At 59.2% G+C, this 18,734-nt stretch overlaps 1 protein-coding gene and 1 non-coding gene across 2 annotated transcripts; both read left to right on the top strand.

Moving 5' to 3' along the window:
• Positions 1 to 4,127: 4,127 nt before the first annotated feature.
• Positions 4,128 to 4,201, top strand: TRNAR-UCU (transfer RNA arginine (anticodon UCU)). Its single transcript has one exon. It is a non-coding gene; the product is annotated as a tRNA-Arg (tRNA).
• A 4,449-nt stretch (positions 4,202 to 8,650) lies between these two features.
• On the top strand, positions 8,651 to 12,744 carry GLMP (glycosylated lysosomal membrane protein). Its single transcript, XM_063420484.1, has 6 exons — positions 8,651 to 8,792; positions 9,799 to 10,056; positions 10,285 to 10,467; positions 10,583 to 10,801; positions 10,871 to 11,148; positions 11,900 to 12,744. Exons 1-6 carry the CDS (start codon positions 8,721 to 8,723, stop codon positions 12,066 to 12,068), a joined length of 1,179 nt encoding a protein of 392 aa, XP_063276554.1. The 5' UTR covers positions 8,651 to 8,720; the 3' UTR covers positions 12,069 to 12,744.
• Positions 12,745 to 18,734: the final 5,990 nt, after the last annotated feature.

Below are 18,734 nucleotides of genomic sequence, written 5' to 3'. Positions count from 1 at the left end.
AACCAGCCCGGGCCGCAGCGAGGGCACGGACGGCAAAGCGTGAGGGGTGAGGCGCGGCCTGCGCGGGACAGGGCGTGAGGGGAACGAAAAACGCCCCGAGCGAGCGGATTTTTGAAAGAAAAACAGCCCCAAGCTGAATATTGAGGTTGGAAGGTGGCAGGGGTTGGAAGGGATTTTTTTTGTTTGTTTGTTTTCCGGCGTTTAAAAGTGCAACAAGAGCGCTGGAGAGGGAGTTTGGAAGAGGGCGTGGAGTGTGGGACAAAGAGAGACGGCTTTGAACTGAAGGAGGGGAGGTTTAGGTGGGATTTTTGGAAGAAATTCCTCCCTGTGAGAGCTTGGCACGGGTTATTCCGTGGTTGCCCCATCTCTGGAAGTGTCCAGGGCCAGCCTGGGGTGGTGGAAGTCCCTGCCCATCCCTGGCTGATCCTGGATCCCTTCCCTCACAAACCATCCCTCAGTGTCCCTTTATAATTTTCCACTTTGTGATTAAAATCCACCGCTCTCCCCAGGAAAATCAGCCTCTCTTCGCTCCTTTTATCCCTGCTGGTTTTTGCTTCAACCTGGGATGAAAAAAAAAAAATATATATCTCTTCTGAGGATTGATGTCCAGCAAAACGCAAACAAATCATTTGTACGAGGCATCTGCTTTTCAAAAAACCACGCGCTGTATTCTAACTGAAAGTGTAGAAAAGCAGAAAAAAGGTGGAAAATCAGCCACTTATCCAGCAAGTTTTGGCACAGCCACTGACTCCAGCCCGTGCAGCTGATGGCAAAACCTCCCAAAATTGTGTCTGTGTCTCACATGATTGTTTCAGGGGGGCAAAATGCAGGAATTCCTGATAAAGGTGTTTTAAATGAGCCCAGTCCCAGAGACTGAGCAAGGCTGCAGGCACTGGAGAGGTTGAATATGTGTGATATGATGGTCACACCAAGAAAAAGACACCTGGCTGCCTTTTGTGTCCTGCAAAGGGAGAAAAAGGCATTACAAATTTAGGAAAAAATAAGAATATAGCTGTTGTAAGGATTTGAGGAAGAGCCTGCACCGTCACACATGGTTAGTGGAATTTTGGCCTCAGGTCACACAGCTTTACCCTCTGCTTGGTGGCTCCTGGGGAAGGTTTTATTGGGGAATTGGGTGCTTGTACAATAAAACCTTGTGGTTTTATTTGTAGTTGTACTGTAAAACCTTTCTCTGGATACCACAAAGCACTCCCAGCTCTGGTGGGGATTTTCTGCCGCTCTTTCTTTCGGTGTGCAGAGCATTTCTGAGTCTCCCTGCTCTGGTGATGCTGCCCTGGAGCAGCTTTAGCTGAGGTGGATCTGAAGGCTCCATCACTCATCAAATTGCTCAGAGTTTGTCTTCCCAAAGGCCTTTCCCAGGTTTATTACGTGGTAAATTCTCCAGGTTCACTCCGGGCCACTGCTCCTTGCTCGTGGCTCGTGTTCTCCCTGTCTGCGGGAAATGATTTGAGGTGGCCAGGGAGGAGCTGGGTTGTTTTTTCACTCCTGACACATTTCTGTGTCCTTTCCCCCTCTGTGTCCCCACAGGGATCTTCTCCTGGCTCAGGAGAATTCTTTTACCCTTTAGAGAATATCCTTTAGAGTTGCAGCACTTACCTGCTTGGCTTGCTCAGGAACTTTGTTTGGTATACCACAGGACAAAAAGAGTCCAGCCTTTTCTAATGTAAAGCAAGGGATTGGTGAAAGTTATTCACATTTTGTTAATCACTTGTGGGATGTAATCAAAGATAATTCAGATTTGCCAGTGGAAATGAAAGATTATCTTTTTTGATTGCTTGCATTTGACGATGCCAACAGCAAAACAAAATCTATTTTAGTGACTTTACCACAAGGATCCCCTGTTGATGAAATGCTTCTGCGTGTCAGCAGAGCAGAGCAGCAAACTCAGACTGCCATGGTAGCTGAGGTGGTGAAAGAGGAATTCTCTTCCCAGGGAATGGGAGGCACTGGCCTCCCCCAGCACCAAAAAAACACAAAGCCTGGTGGCACCTCTGCTGCTCCCTCCAAAATTGTCACATCCCAAAGGGACAGAGGGACCTCAGGGAGGACTAAGGGGGTTATCAAAGGTACAAAAACACCTGGCAGGTACCCCCAGAGCTGGCATGAGGGTGAGTGTGAGGATGAGGGTGAGGAGGATGAGGATGAGGATGAGGATGATGAGGATGAGGATGAGGATGAGGGTGAGGATGAGGATGAGGATGAGGATGAGGGTGAGGGTGAGGATGAGGGTGAGGATGAGGATGAGGATGAGGATGAGGATGAGGGTGAGGATGAGGATGAGGATGAGGATGAGGGTGAGGATGAGGATGAGGATGATGAGGATGAGGGTGAGGGTGAGGCTCTGGTGCTCTGCTGGCAGTGCTGCTGCTCCTCTGGCACATCCCTGGTCCTCCCCACACTTCCCCTGACAGAAATTTCCATCAGGAAATGCTCAAACTCCTGCTCCTCTCCTGCGTTTGGTGCAATTAGGGCTGTGGGGAGCTCCAGGCTTCCTTCACCTCTGATTCCAGGGTTGTGGCTGCCCATAAAGCCACAGCCATTCCTCTGAGGGCTTGTGCTGTTTCTTTAATCATCCCCAGATTTTCTGCTTGCTGGTGACTTCAAAGCAGGCACTTTCGAGGTGCAGCCTCCCAAAATCACATTGAAAGTTGGTGTCTTCATCCCTCAGGAGGAGCACACAGTCACAGGCTGTGGGAGATTTTTCTCATCCTTTACAGCTTTATATCTTTGTCTAAGATTTTTTTCTGTGACATTTTTAAGCACAGCCTTTGGTCACCCTGCAGATGGGTGTTTTCCAGACTTTTGAGTTTTCTCCAGGTCACAGTGTGATCACAGTTGGTTCACAGAGGGATTTATTTCGAGGATTATCAATTCACTGGGTTATCTTTTTGCAGCAGGAAGGGTTTTTCTCATAGAAGTTCAACCCTTGCCTTCTTTCCCACCATTCCAAGGTGGATTTTACTTGTCAAGACAACCGTGAAGCTTTCCACGAGTAAAAGGAAAACCAGATCCTTCGGGTTTGCATTAGGTGTGCTGAGATTTTCAGTGCTGTGCCTCTTCCCTTCAGCACCACACAACTCCACAGCTCAGTCTGGGCAGCAGCCGCGTCTTTGCCAGCCCAGGGGGAGGCAGGGATTTGGCACAGGATTGATTTTAGCCATGAGCACAGAGGTGTCCCGGCCTGAGGCAGGGAGAACGGGCTCTGAGGAAAGCAGGGGTGCAGCAGGAACCTGTCCTGTGCAGGTGGAGCTCACCTGGTGTGATCTTCACCCTCTAAACACGGGGGGTTTATCCTCAATTTTGAGTTTCTCACCGTGGTTCCGCCGTGGAGTGAATCCCCTCTTGTTTTATCCCTGCTCTGGGCTGTTCACCAGCCTGAGGCATTGACCTTGAGGCAAAAGCTCCCGGTGCCAGGGAATTCCTCTTCTTGGATTGCCCCTAACACCTCCCCTTCCACGGGAATCGGGGCTGTTTGGGAGCAAACAGCAGCCTGAAATTTCTGCCGTTCAGGGATTCCAAACGTGCTCCTCCCAACGGAGTCTGATCAATTCTTAATAGGTCAGTGGCTGCAAACGGACCTTTCCTGTTGTTCTGACACCGTTTTCATTTCTTCCCAACAGAAGAGCACAATGTTTCTTCATTAAACCCCTGATTGACAGCTCGCTGAAAGGAAACCCACGGTAGCCGCGTTCCCTTTCATTTCTCCGCTCACACCTCAGCTTCTCGGCGTTTTTTCAGAGCTCCCCTCACCATTGTGAGCTAAATCCTCTTTCATCTTTATCCCTCGGCTTCTGCAGCGAGGAGGATGCTGTGATGGAGATGCAGCAACAAACTCTGCTCCAGGATTTAGCTCTGCCCGCAGCCGAGCGCCGGGGATGCTGCGCAAAGCTTGCCAGACAGGCGGATACCAGCCCTCATCCAGGTTTTTGCTGCATCCCCGCTGCCGAGCAAGATACGGCTCATCCCCGGGATTATTCCTGATGATTCCCGCCGTGTCCCCGTGCGGGGAGGGGACGCTGGCGGTGCCGGGGAGGTGCCGGTGGGCGCCGGACCCTGCGGCGCCGCGGATTTTTCAGTTCTGGAGCCGCCGCTCCCCTCACGGTGAGGTCTCTGTGGCGCAATGGACGAGCGCGCTGGACTTCTAATCCAGAGGTTCCGGGTTCGAGTCCCGGCAGAGATGATCTCCAGGCAGGTGGCTCTTTTATTTTAGCTCCATTTCCCTCCCAGGTCCTGCTCTGTTACATTTATAACCCCCCCGAGGGTTTGCACGGGGTGGGGATGATTTTTCCTGGCACAGCTGATGGATGTAACGTCCCTGTGCTCCTTTCCTCAAGCATTTTCTCCTCCATCATCTCCCCCTTCCCTCATTCCCTTTGGTATCTCCTCCAAGCAGGTGTTTTAACCCCACGTGTGCCCCCAGCGCTGTCCCATTTTTGATACCTTCCTCCTAAAGGGGAGTTCTGTGCTCTCCAGTAGGGAGGGCAGCGGGTCAGAACCTTTATCCTGGGATAAATGGGGTCGTTTTTTCACATGTGTGGCCAAAGAAGTGATCTGAACGTCCACCTTGGTAAATTTGGGTGACTCAATGCTCCCCGCCTGGATCTTTGTACTCTGAAATGGTTTTAAACTGCCAGAGGGCAGGGTTAGGTGGGATATTGGGACAAAATTATTCCTTGTGAGGGTGGGGAGGCCCTGGCACAGGTAATTCCATGGATTCCCCATCCCTGGAAGTGTCCAAAGCCAGGATGGACGGGGCTTGGGCAGCCTGGGACTGTGGAAGGTGACCCAGCCATGGCAGGGGTGGGACAGGACGAGTTTTAAGCTCCCTCCCAGCCCAAACCATTCCATGACTCCGTGCTCTCTGCACTCTTGCCAATCCCAGATGCTCTCCCTTTGACTGGATTTCTGGTCTCCAGTAGAAAACCAGTCCATCTCCACCTCTGGGCTTGGCTTGTTTATTTTTCTGCTTGTGGTGTCTGTGCAAATGCTGGAGCTCAGCCTGCTTGGAAAACCAGGCCCTGGTGGTGCTGGAAGTTCTGCCCCCGTGTTCATCATGGCAAAATTGTCATTTCCATCACATCCCCGGGGAAAAGGCCAGAAGATTATTCTGAAAAAGAGAAAATACCTGGGCAGTGAGTGGGACAGACCCAAAGGAAAATTTAGTAGGAACGAAGGGAGAAAGGGCAGATTGTGCAGAGATCACTCCTGCCTTCAGGAAATCAAGAATGAAATATCTTCATGTGCATTTTGGGACAGGGGCAGCAATAAAACTGTGATTCCAGCTCTGGGAAGAGCTGGAGCTCCTCTTCCCTAAACATGAGTGTGGAAGGAGCAGATCCTTGGTGTTACCAGGTGTGTTCTCCTCCTGCTGCCGTGTCTGGGAAGCCCAGAGTGCCACAACCTTCAGGTTCAGGTCCCCCTCAGGTTCAGGGACACCCCGTGCCAGGCCAGGAGACCCCTGTGACCCCCAAATTCAGGCACCAGAGTTGTCACTGTGTGTGGGACGAGCTCTGTTCATCACCTCCTGTATGAGGAGGACACGGAGCTCCCAGTGTCTCCCAGCTGCACTTTTGGTCTCCTTTGGCTTCTTTTGCAGAAGGTCCTGCAGCTCCTTTTTTGGCTTTTGCAGAATTTCCGTGGGTTCTGTAATCTTCCCAAACCTTCAGCTCCCCTCTTATCTCACCAGGTCACCCTCAGGTGCGCTGCCCATGAGGTGAGGAGGTCTGAGGATTCCTGTTCTCCCAGCAAGAAGAGAAATTCCCATTTGGAAAGGAAAAAATTCAGCCAAATGTGCTGGGAGAGGTGAGGAAATGGAGGAATTGCTCCCATTCCCTGCAGGACACAAACACTGAGTCACACCAGTCCTGTCACTGCTGCAGGACGTTGTTCCCAGTGAGGGAACCCTCCCTGGGTTTTTGCTAATTATCCCACCCTCCCCATCAGAATCAGGAAAACTTTGATTTCTGCTCTGGAACATTCCAAACTCCCAACAAAAAAGGATGTTTGGGATGCCCTGTAGGGAAGAGGGAGCTCGTGTGGAATCCTGTATTTCTCCCTCCAGACCTCAGATAGCATCAGGAATGAATCCCCATCTGGAGAGGGGCAGGGAATTTGTGTCTGAGATCCCCAAACCCCACCCTGTGAGGGCAATAAAAACAGTGGGATGATCCCAAGGCAACCCTAGAACTGACAGAAATGGGGGAATGCTCCCCTGGAAACCCTAAAACCAAAGAACACAATGGAATTTCTCCCTTGGGAATCAATCCTAGAACCAAAGAACACAATGGAATTCTCCCCTAAATCCTAAAAGCAAAGAACACAATGGAATTTCTCCCCTGGAGATCCTAAAACCAAAGAACACAATGGAATTCTCTCCTGGAAATCCTAAAACCAAAGAACACAATGGAATTTCTCCCCTGGGAATTCTAAAACCAAAGAACACAATGGAATTCTCCCCTGGAAATCCTAGAACCAACAAAAAGGGTGAAATGCCCCCCCTGGCAACTCTAGAAGTGGCAAAAATGGTGGAATTTTTACCATGGCAACCCTAGAAACAAATAAAACCAGTGGGACATTCCCCAGGCAACCCTAGAACCGAGTTAAATGGTGGAATTCTCTCCTGGCAACCCTAGAATTTAAAAAATGGTGAAATGCTCCCCCTGGCAATCCCAGAGCCAGCAGAAATGGTGGGATGTTCCTCTGGAAATCCTAGAACTGACAAAAAATGGTGGGATTCTCCCCTGGCAACTCTAGAACTGGCAAAAATTGTGGAATTCTACCATGGCAACCTTAGAAACAGCAGAAATGGTGGAATTCTCCTTTGGAAATCCTAGAACTGATAGAAATGGTGGGATTCTCCCCTGGCAAGCTTAGAATTGACAAAAACAATGAAATGATCCCATGGCAACCCTAGAACTGACAAAACCAGTGGAATTCTCCCCTGGCAACCCTGGAACCAGCAAAAAATGGTGGAATGCTCCCCTGGCAATACTAAACCAAACAAAAACCATGGAATGCTCGTTTGACAACCCTAGAACCAACCAAAGCTCTGGAATGATCCCCTGGAATCCCCAAAACCAACAAAAGCTGTGGAATGTTCCCCTGGCATCCCTAAAACCAACACAAATGCTGGGATGCTCCCCTGGAAGCTCCTTTCCCGTGAGCTCGGGTTGTTTCTCCTGCCCCACGGGCAATAAAACCCAGCAGGTTGGGCACCTCTGCTTCCACCACCCACCCCAAAGAGGGCCAGGGCTGTGACAGGGCTGTGACATGAGGGGACATTTTGTGGCCCTGATGCTCCTCCCTGCTGTCCCCCCTCACAGCTCCCCTGGGTCCAGCTGTGCGGTGTGGGGGAGCCCCCTGGGTTTGGGGTTCAGGTTTAGTTCTAAATAAATTCTTTATTTCTGTCTGATTGTTCATTTAATGCCTATGCCAGGGGTGAGGGGGAGGAAAACCCCCCAGGCCGGGCACTGCCAGGGGGTCTGTGCCACACCAGGAGCTTCAGGGAGGGCAAGGACAGGGGCTGCACCTGCACTGGGGCAGCAAAAACGTGGCCAGGGTGGGGTCTGTGGTGGCCTGGGGGATGGAGGTGGGGTCTCCCTTGGATTTGGGGGGGTCTCTGGAGCTTGGGGTGGTCATGGGGGTCTCTGGAGCCCTGGGGAATGGAGGAGGGAGTTTCCCCTGGGTGGGAGGATGGAGGAGGGGGGTCTCCACTGCCCTCCTGGGGGTAGAAATGGGGTCTCTGTTGTTGTGGGGGGTCTCTGTTGTTGTGGGGGGTCTCTGTTGTTGTGGGGGTCTCCAGAGTGCGGGGTGGTGACAGTGAGGGGTCTCTGGAGCTTGGGGTGGTCCAGAGGCCTGAGGGTGACACTTCAGAGACCCCCAAAGGTCCTGAAGCTCCACAAGGTGCAGTGGGGTCTCCAGAGGAGAGCAGGGTCTCGTTGTCCTGCTGGGTGGACGTGGGGGTCTCTGCTGGGTGTGAGGATGGAGGAGGGGGCTCCACTCCGGGGGGGATGGACGTGGGGGTCTCTGCTGCCCTGGGGGATGGAAGGGGCGGGAAGCAGAAGGGCAAACCCGGAGCGGTTCCTGCCTCCATCCGCATCCCGCACGCACCGGCGCTCACAAGGGCTCCTTCAGCGCATGGGGCGGTACCGGGGTAGTTCTGGGGTGGTACCGGGGCGGTACCGGGGCCGTTCCCAAGCGGATCCCAGGCGGTTCCGGGGCTGTCCCCGGGCTGTTCCAGGGCGGTACCGGGGCGGTTCTGAGGCGGTACTGGGGTGGTACCGGGGCGGTACCAGGGCGGTCCCCGGGCAGTTCCGGGGCGGTACCGAGGCTGTTCCCAGCCGGTTCCGGGCCGGTCCCCGGCTGTTCCCAGCCCGGTCCCGGGGCGGTCCCGGGGCGGTTCCGGGGCGGTTCCCAGCCGGTCCCCGGGCGATTCCCAGGCTGTTCCCAGCCCGGTCCCCGGGGCGGTCCCGGGGCGGTCCCAGGCGGTTCCGGGGCGGTGCCAGCCCGGTCCCCGGGGCGGTTCCGGGGCGGTTCCCAGGCTGTTCCCGGGGCGGTCCCAGGGCGGTCCCGGGGCGGTCCCAGGCGGTCCCGGGGCGGTCCCAGGGCGGTCCCGGGGCGGTCCCAGGGCGGTCCCAGGGCGGTCCCAGGCGGTTCCGGGGCGGTCCCGGGGCGGTGCCGTGGTCGGGCCCGGTCGCGCCATGGCCGCCGGTGCGGGGCTGGCGCTGCTGGCGGCGCTGCTGGCGGCGGCCGGGGCCGAGCGGGCCCGGAAGGTGAGCGGGGCTCGGGGGGTACCGGCACCGGCGTTACCGGGGCTGGGGGGCCGGGGCCGGGGTGCGGAGCCCCCGCCGCTCTCCCCGGCCTCTGCCGGGCGCTCGTCCCGCTCCCGCCGCGTTGCGGCGGTGCCCGAGACCCCCCCGCGTCCCCTCCCGCTCCTCCGGGGAATCTCCGAATCGCGGGACACCCGGGTCGGAACCGGGATCACCCAACCCAGGCTGGGTCACCCGGTGCGGGTGGGGTGGGATGTCCCTAGAGCGGGACACTCCGTGCTCGCCCAGGGCAGCTGTTCAGGGCTCTGCCACCCTCAACGTAAAGAAATCGCTGCTCGTGTTGAAGGTTTCGTTTGTGGCCTCGGAGGATCCTGTCTGGAGCCGGGGCTGGGCCGGACCCCCCCGAGATCCACCCGGTCCCGCTGGGGCCCAGCCGTGCCGGGTTTGGGGAGGAGAAGGAGCCCCCGGGGCCTCGCACCGGGCACATCCCCCGTGGGGCTGGAGCTGTGTCCTGACACACGGGGACAGGGGTGACCCCTGCCCTGCCACCCCCGTCCTGCAGGGACACCAGGGCCACCCATCTCTGTCCCTCGTGTCCCCTTTGTCCTAATCCAGTGGGACCAGCATGGCAGGGAAGGGGGCGTGGGATGGGAAAGGGATTTGAGCAGGGAAGGGGATTTGAGCAGGGAAGGGGCTGTGGAATGGGAAGGGGATTTGAGCAGAGAAGGGGCTGTGGAAGGGGATTTGAGCAGGGAAGGGGATTTGAGCAGAGAAGGGGCTGTGGAAGGGGATTTGAGCAGGGAAGGGCCATGGGCAGGGAAGGCGCTGTGGGTTGGGAAGCAGCTCAAAGCTGTTCCCAAACGTCCGGCTGTGAAATGCTGACCCAGCGTGTTGAGCAATACCCGGGCTGCAGTCACGGGAGCCGGGGCAGCTCCGATGTCCCGTCCTGCCGGGACGCTGGGCTGGAGCAGGGCTCGGAGCCGCCCCCAGCGCTGTCCCTGTCCCGCAGGTGTCCATGCAGTACAACCCCGGCTGGGACAACTCCTCCGTGAACCTGCTGCATGTGCGGGCGGCAGGGCCCGGGGACAGCCTGCACTACGTGTGGAGCAGCATCGGAGCCCCCGCCGTGCTCCTGGTGGCCACCCAGAGCCCCAGCAGTGCCCTGAGGGTCAACTGGACACGGCTGCTCTCCCCCAGCCCTGCCGGAGCCGTCTGGATCGACCCTCCCGACAGCGTGGTCTATTCCACGGCCGTGGTCTTCAACAAGGTACTGCAGGCTGGGGGCTGCTCTGGGACGGCTGGGGGTGCAGAGGGTCCCTGGGCAGCTTCCCAGCTCCAGGGAAATCCCCACCATTCCCGTCCATTCCCATCCATTCCCATCCAGTGTCTGTCTCCAGCCTGAGCTGCTTGGCTGAGGCAGCTCTGCCCTGTTCCCTGGATCACAAGCTCCCGTCCTGCCGGTTCTCCCAGCCCCTCTCCCCTTCCCTCCCTGCAGCTGTACGAGTTCAGCGAGGCCAAACCTTTGGGAAAGCTCTTCTACCCCACCTATGACCTGTCGGAGTTCTCCTGGGACAGCCTCAACCACACCCTGAACCTCACGGCACTGACGGCCGAGCTCAGCGGGGTCCCGGCCGCCGACCCCGGCGGTGCCTTCTCCAACGGCAGCCTGGCATTCCGGGTGCGTGCAGGGCAGGGGACACGGGGAACGCCCTGTCCTGATTCCTGATTCCTCCTGGATGGGGAATGCTGCACCTCAGCGTCCCGGGCTGTCCCTCTGACCCGTGCCCTTGCAGGTGACAGCGTACGAGGCCGGTGGCCGCGCCGGGCGCCTGCCCAGCCTCCTGCACACGGCAGACAGCTCCCAGCTGGAATTCGTCCTGGCCGGGGTGGCCCCGCGGGGGAACAGCTCCCGCTTCGTGCTGGAGGTGGCCACGGTGGAGGAGGCGGGGGCGGCGCGGAGGCTGCGCTCGGAGAGATCCATCGACGACGAGTACACCCCCACCATCTTCGAGGTGAGCCGGGGGTGTCCCCGGGCTGGGGGGTGACCCTGCCGTGCTTCCCCTCACCCTGTCCCTCCGCAGGTGCTGTCCCTGCTCGCTGAGTCCCAGAACGGCAGCTCCACGCTGGGGTTCCTGCAGTGGAAGGCGACGGCCTACGGCTCACAGAGCCCCCGGCGCGAGGACGGGATCCAGTGCCGGGCTGGGGGGCTGCAGGCGGCCAACTGGACCCTGCCCGTGTCCAGCATTGTCCAGGCCTACTTTGGGGACAGTCTGGGCAGCTCCTGCACCGTCAGCGCCCTCAATGTGTCCTTTGGGGGAGAGGAGGGAGAGGTGTACCGGGAGAAGCGATACCTCAGCTGGTGAGTGGGGTCCCAGGGGTCTGGGGGGATGCTCCTGGTCACTAAAGATGCACAGAGGGGTGTGAAGGGTCTGGAAGGATGCTCCTGGTCACTAACAGAGGATGTGAAGGGTCTGAAAGGATGCTCCTGGTCACTAAGGATGCACAGAGGGGTGTGAAGGGTGTAGAAGGATGCTCCTGGTCACTAACAGAGGATGTGAAGGGTCTGAAAGGATGCTCCTGGTCACTAAGGATGCACAGAAGGGTGTGAAAGGTCTCAAAGGATGCTCCTGGTCACTAAAGATGCACAGAGGGGTGTGAAGGGTGTGGAAGGATGCTCCTGGTCACTAAGGATGCACAGAGGGGTGTGAAGGGTGTAAAAGGATGCTCCTGGTCACTAACAGAGGATGTGAAGGGTCTGAAAGGATGCTCCTGGTCACTAAGGATGCACAGAGGGGTGTGAAGGGTGTAAAAGGATGCTCCTGGTCACTAACAGAGGGTGTGAAGGGTCTCAAAGGATGCTCCTGGTCTCTAAGGATGTGCAGTTTGGGGACTGGCAGGTCACAGGGTTTCTCTGTTTGGTGACAGTCTCCATTCCAAACTCTCGAGTTTCCCTGCAATCCTGTAAAGCTCCTCGAGGAGCCTCCCTTGCCCTGTGTGGGATCTTGGCCTGACCCTCTGAGGCGGGGCAGCCGCAGGGCTCCCAGCCGTGGGGCAGAGCCCATCCCTGTCCTGATCTGTCCCCTCCTGTCCCCTCCTGTCCCCTCGCGCAGGTCGGTGCTGCTGGGCTTCGGGGAGCCCCCCAGGGACAGCTTCTCCCCCCTGGTGATCTCCATCGCGGCCGTGGCGCTGGGCACGCCCCTGGCCATGCTGCTGCTGGGCAGCCTGGCCGTGCTGCTGGCGCAGAGGAGACGCTACTCCGAGTACGAGCCCATCAACTGAGGGCCCCACGGAGACCCCCGGGACCCTCCCCGTTCCCGGGACCGGCCGTGGCTGCTGCCGGCCTCCTCCGAGCCCCGAGGGGACCGGGGTGACACTTGCAGTGTCCCCCCATGTCCTGCTCCTTCCCACCGCCACCTCCTGCACTGGGCTGCACTTCCTCCCCGGATTTTTCCTGATCCACGAAGCTAAGGGAAGAGATGGGGGGAGTTTGGTCAGGAAAATCTTCCTCCTCCTCCTCCTCCCAAGGGATACAACCACTGCTGCTCTGGCTGCAGGCCAGGGACTGGCCCCAGTGCCACCTCCAGGGACGCTCGGGTGGCTCCAGCCTGGGCTTCCCAGTAACTCCCAGTAACTCCCAGCTCCTGCAGCCGGGGCTCACGGACTCCTCCCTGCTCCGCGTTGCTGCTGTGCTGGCCTGGGACACAGGGACACCCAGTGCCACCTCACAGCAGCTGCTCAAGCTCAGGTGTGTCCTGTCGGGCTGTGGAGAGCTGCTCCAGCCGGGGCGCTGCTCCTGGATACCCCGCAGGGATGGATCCCAGGTGCTGCCCGGCTGTCCCAGCCCTGGGGTGAGCGTGGCCTGTGGGGTCCTCAGAGGTATCTGGGGCCGTGCTGGGCTCCGAGTTCTCCATCACCGACTTGTCTTCAACCAAATAAAGTGGATTTTTAAACACGGTTTTCCTGTGGGAATGCTGTGCTGGGGGTGAGGGGGAGGAATGGGAGGTGCTGGAGCTCAGCAGGAGCCACGGGAGCCTCTGGGCCTGGACTGGGCTGTGGTGCTTGGAGAGGGGCAGGGGCTGTCTGGATCTCCCTGTCCAAGCTCTCCTGGAGCTCTGGCAGCCTCGGGGCTGTGCCCAGCACCCTTTGGGGAAGAACCTTTCCCTGATATCCACCCTAAACCTCCCTGGCACAGCTCCAGCCATTCCCTGGGTCCTGTCCTGGTCACAGGGAGCTGAGACCGGAGCTGCCCCTGCTGAGAAAACTGCAGGCACTGTGAGGCTGTGTCCTGAAAGAGGAACAGACAACAAAACCCAGCAGAAAGTCCCAAACTTCCTTGCCAACCCTTCAGAGCAGGAACCGCCAGCTTCACTGCAGCCACAGCCACAGCAGGGCACGAGGGACACCAGGGGAGGTTCCACGGGAAGCCTTTGTTGTGTTTTTTGAGTGGGAACTGAGGAGTTGCTGTTCTTTCTGTCTTCTGGTGCAGGGCTGAGCTGTGTTGAGGATTCTGTAATAAAACAAAAGGAAAAGCACCTCAGAAACTGCCTGGCTTTGACTCCCAAAGCCTGTGGTGTGCAGGGAGCTGTAAATCCCTCACGGCAGATCTCCTGCTGCCCTGGGCTGTTGTCACACAAATTCCTAAACCCAGGAATCCCAGACTGGTTTGGGAACACCCAGTGCCACTCCCTGCTATGACAGGGACACCTTCCAGTGTCCCAGGCTGCTCCAAGCCTGGCCTTGGACACTGCCAGGGATCCAGGGGCAGCCACAGCTTCTCTGGGAAGGAAAACCCAGGGCAGGTGAGGATGAGAAACAGCTTTCAGTTGTGGCGCCTTCTGTGTGGGAGCACTCCCTGGATGTATCCAGTTTTGGAGGAGGTATCCCCATTTTGGAGGAGGTATCCCAGTTTTGGAGGAGGTATCTCAGTTTTGGAGGAGGCATCCTAGTTTTGGAGGAGATATCCCCATTTTAGAGGAGGTATCCCCATTTTGGAGGAGGTATCTCAGTATTGGAGCAGGTATCCCACTTTTGGAGGCAGTATCCCCATTTTGGAGGCGGTATCCCCATTTTGGAGGCTGTATTCCAGTTTTGGAGGAGGTATCCCCATTTTGAAGGAGGTATCCCAGTTTTGGAGGAGGTATCCCAGTTTTGGAGGAGGTATCCCAGTTTTGGAGGAGGTATCCCAGTTTTGGAGGAGGTATCCCAGTATTGGAGGAGATATCCCCATTTTGGAGGAGCTATCCCCATTTTGGAGGAGCTATCCCACTTTTGGAGGTGGTATCCCACTTTTGAGGGTGGTATCCCCATTCTGGATGAGGTATCCCAGTTTCAGAGGAGATATCCCAGTTTCGGAGGAGCTATCCCAGTTTTGGGGCTGGGCTCGTGAGAGAGGGCGGCAGAACCTCCCCGGGCACAGAAAGCTCCCGGTGCCAGCAGGGTGGGGACAATGACAAACTGCTCTCCTGGCCAAGCTTCCATCGCCCCGCCCGGGAGGAGCCGCCCGCACGGGGCGGGCGCTTTCCTTCCCCCGAGCGCCTCCTCCCACAGCGAGTCCCAGAGGAACCGCGGTCACTTTGCTGCCGCACGTTCCTCACAGGTCGTCCCCTCGCTGGGGCTTTGCTTGCTGAGACCTGAGCCCGGGAAAGGGGGTTTAAATTTTTTTTTTTTAAAGCGGTTCTTCAACAGCTGGGAATGGATCCGAGCAAGGAGAAGCCTGTGGGAGAGGAGAGGAGAGGAGAGGAGAGGAGAGGAGAGGAGAGGAGAGGAGAGGAGAGGAGAGGAGAGGAGAGGAGAGGAGAGGAGAGGAGAGGAGAGGAGAGGAGAGGAGAGGAGAGGAGAGGAGAGGAGAGGAGAGGAGAGGAGAGGAGAGGAGAGGAGAGGAGAGGAGAGGAGAGGAGAGGAGAGGAGAGGAGAGGAGAGGAGAGGAGAGGAGAGGAGAGGAGAGGAGAGGAGAGGACGCTCTCAGGAGTGCCCAGGGTGGGGTTGTTGGGGTGTCTGTGCAGTGACAGGAGCTGGACTGGATGATCTCTGTGGTTCCTTCCTATTTAGGACATTCTGGGATTCTGTGATTCTGGCCAAGTGGTGATGATCAGGAGGGGATGGCATCCCTGGGAAGGGTCAGGATGAGGGCTCTGGGGTCAGGATGCTGTCCCTGGGTCAGGATGAGGGCTCTGGGTCAGGATGAGGGCTCTGGGGTCAGGATGCTGTCCCTGGGTCAGGATGCTGTCCCTGGGTCAGGATGAGGGCTCTGGGGCAGGATGAGGGGTCTGGGGTCAGGATGCTGTCCCTGGGTCAGGATGAGGGCTCTGGGGTCAGGATGCTGTCCCTGGGTCAGGATGAGGGCTCTGGGTCCGTTCCGTTCGTGCCGTGCCCACCCCCGCAGCCCCTGCCCCGCTCCCGCGCACCCCCTGCAGCACCGCGCTCCCACCGGCGCTGCCGTTCCGCGCTGTGGGCTCCGGCCCGGCCCGGGGGCAGCACCGGGGCCTTTCCTCGCCGGTACCGGGGGCAGCACCGGGGCCTTTCCTCGCCGGTACCGGGGGCAGCGCCGGGGCCTTTCCTCGCCGGTACCGGGGGCAGCGCCGGGGCCTTTCCTCGCCGGTACCGGGGGCAGCACCGGGGCCTTTCCTCGCCGGTACCGGGGGCAGCACCGGGGCCTTTCCTCGCCGGTACCGGGGGCAGCGCCGGGGCCTTTCCTCGCCGGTACCGGGGGCAGCACCGGGGCCTTTCCTCGCCGGTACCGGGGGCAGCGCCCGGGGCCTTTCCTCGCCGGTACCGGGGGAAGCACCGGGGCCTTTCCTCGCCGGTACCGGGGGCAGCGCCGGGGCCTTTCCTCGCCGGTACCGGGGGCAGCGCCCGGGGCTGAGGGCGGGGCCGGTACCGGGGCTGCGCTGGCGCCACTGCGCATGCGCGGAGCGCGGGGTGCAGTACCCGCCTTTGGCCACCGGGCGGCGACAGCGGGGGGACAACAGCGACAGCAGCGACAGGGGACAGGGGACAGCAACGACAGGGGACAGCAGAGACAGGGACAGCAGCGACAGGGGACAGCAGAGACAGGGACAGCAGAGACAGGGGGACATCAGAGACAGGGGGACAGCAGTGACAGGGACAGGGGACAGCAACGACAGGGGACAGCAACGACAGGGACAGCAGAGACAGGGACAGCAGCGACAGGGACAGCAACGACAGGGGACAGCAGCGACAGGGGACAGCAGCGACAGGGACAGCAGCGACAGGGGACAGCAGCGACAGGGGACAGCAGAGACAGGGGACAGCAGCGACAGGCGACAGGGGAATTCGGTGTCCCCAAATTCGCTCCCCACAGGGACGTGAGGGTGTGAGGGTGTGAGGGAGTGAGGGGGTGAGGGGGTGAGGGTGTGCCACGGGCCACCCATGCAGGGCTGTGACACTCCATGGCCTGTCCCCTCTGTCCCCCCTCAGGGACACCCCCTGTCCTGTAGGGACTGGTCTGTCCCCCCTGTCCCCTCTCAGGGACACCCCAGTGTCCTCCCTGTTCCCTGCACTGCTCCTGGGCACTGCTGGGACCCCCGTGACAGTGCTGGGACACACTGGGATACACTGGGGGACACTGGGGGACACTGGGATACACTGGATATGCCCTCAGATGTCAGAACTGGGGCTCACTGGAGCACACTGGGGTGCACTGGGAGTGTACTGGGGTGCACTGGGGCACAGTGGGGGTACACTGGGATACACTGGGGCTCACTGGGAGTTCACTAGGACACACTGGGGCTCTCTGAGGCTCACTGGGGGCACACTGGAACACACTGGAAGTTCACTGGGGCACATGGGGGCACACCAGGAGCTCACTGGGAGCTCACTGGGGCATACTGGGATACACTGGGGCACACTGGAGGCTCACTGGGGGCACACTGGGACACAGTGGAGCTCCCTGGGAGTTCACTGGGGCATACTGGGACACACTGGGGCTTACTGGGGCACACTGGGAGCTCATTGGGGCTCACTGGGGGCACATTGGGGCTCACTGGAGGTGCACTGGGAGCTCCCTGGGAGCTCACTGGGACTGACTGGGGCTCCCTGGAGCTCACTGGGGCTCACCGGGAGCTCACTGGGGGTGCACTGGGAGCTCACTGGGACTGACTGGGGCTTCCTGGAGCTCACGGTGGCACACGGAGCACCCCGCGGGCTGCGGGGCTTTGCCCGGGGCCGTGCCCGGGGCCAGCAGGGACAGCAGGGACAGCAGGGACAGCAGGGACAGGAGGGACAGCAGGGACAGGAACGCCGTGTGCTGCCAGCACATTCCTGCCTGAGTCAGCGCCGCCTCTGCCCGGGCAGGTCCAGCCCACACCCAGTGATCGCTGTGCCCACAGCCCGGGCACCCCTGTGCCCTCCAGAGAGCCGAAATCCCCCCAGACATCCCCAAAACAGCATCCTCGACACCCCCTGTGCCCTCCACAGCGCTCAAATCTCCCCCAACACCCCCCAAACAGCATCCTCGACACCCCCTGTGCCCCCCATAACCCCTGAATCCCCCTAAACACCCCAAAAATGCATCCTCAGCACCCCCGTGCCCTCCAGAGAGCCGAAATACCCCCCAACCAGCATCCTCAGCACCCCCTGTGCCCCCCCTTAATCCCTGAATCCCCCCAGACACCCCCAAACAGCATCCTCAGCACCCCCTGTGCCCCCCATAACCCCTGAATCCCCGCCAAACACCCCCAAACCGCATCCTCAAAACCCCCTGTTGCCCCCCAGAGCACCTAAATCCCTCAAACACCCCCAAAACAGGTCCTCAGCATCCCCTGTGCCCTCCAGAGTGCCTAAATACCCCCCAAACACCCCCAAAACAGCATCCTCAACACCCTCTGTGCCCCCCATAACACCTAAATCCCCCCCAAAATCCCCAAACCACATCCTCGACACCCCCTGTGGCCCCCATAACCCCTGAATCCCCCCAAAACATCCCCAAACCGCATGCTCAACACCCCCTGTGCCCTCCAGAGCGTCTAAATCCCCCCAAACACCCCAAAACACCCCTAAATAGCAAAACAGCACCCTTAACACCCCAAAACAGCACACCTTAACCCCTAAATCCCCCTACACACCCCCAAAACGGGTCCTCAACACCCCGTGTGCCCCCCAGAGCACCTAAATCTCCCCCAAACACCCCCAAAACGGGTCCTCAACACTCCCTGTGCCCTCCCTAGCCCCTAAATCCTCCTAAACACCCCAAAACCGCATCCTCAGCACCCTGTGTGCCCCCCTAACCCCTAAATCCCCCTTCAACACCCCCTGTGCCCCCCATGACCCTCTGGCCGTGGGTGGGCTGGGAGTCAGGGAGAGGAGGAGGAGGAACAAGAAGAAGAGGAGGAAGAGAATGAGAAAAGGAGGGCGAGGAGGAGGAGGAGGAGGAGGAGGAGGAGGAGTGGGGTGAAGGCTTCACGGAGCTCCCCAGTGACCCTGGCCAGGCTCAAGGGAGGGGGGTCAGGGGTGCCCCGGGCAAAGGGACGGGGCAGGGCCGTGCCCAGAGCCGGGGGACAGCGGCACCCGAGCCCCGCGAAGGGGACAGGAGCTCTCGGGGAGGGGACAGGAGGGGACCCCAGCCCCCCCAGCCCCCCGCACCCCGCTCATGACAGGAGCGCGGTGACACCCGCCCACTCCTCGAAACGCAGCGCCAAATGCCCCGAAAATTCGTCATCTCAGCCCAAATGAGTCACCCGCCCCCGCCCTCGGCTCCTGTCCCGGCACGGACAATCCCGGGGAGCTGCGGCACCCCAAAACCCCCAAACGCATCTCCCTGCCCTGGGGGGGGCTGCTGCTGCTCCCCCCAAAGCACCGGGGGGGTCCCGTCCCTCCCCTGCTCCCCTCGCCCCCCAAAAACTTCCCCCTGCCCCATAGATGGGGGGAGAGGGCAGTGAACCCCACCCCAAAGGGAAATCTCTGCCCCACAAGCGCAGGGGCAGCCCC

Source organism: Prinia subflava, chromosome 31 (assembly GCF_021018805.1).
Source record: "Prinia subflava isolate CZ2003 ecotype Zambia chromosome 31, Cam_Psub_1.2, whole genome shotgun sequence".
Taxonomy (NCBI): domain Eukaryota; kingdom Metazoa; phylum Chordata; class Aves; order Passeriformes; family Cisticolidae; genus Prinia; species Prinia subflava.
Note: the sequence above shows the minus strand (reverse complement) of the source record. Positions and strands in the feature narration are given on the sequence as shown.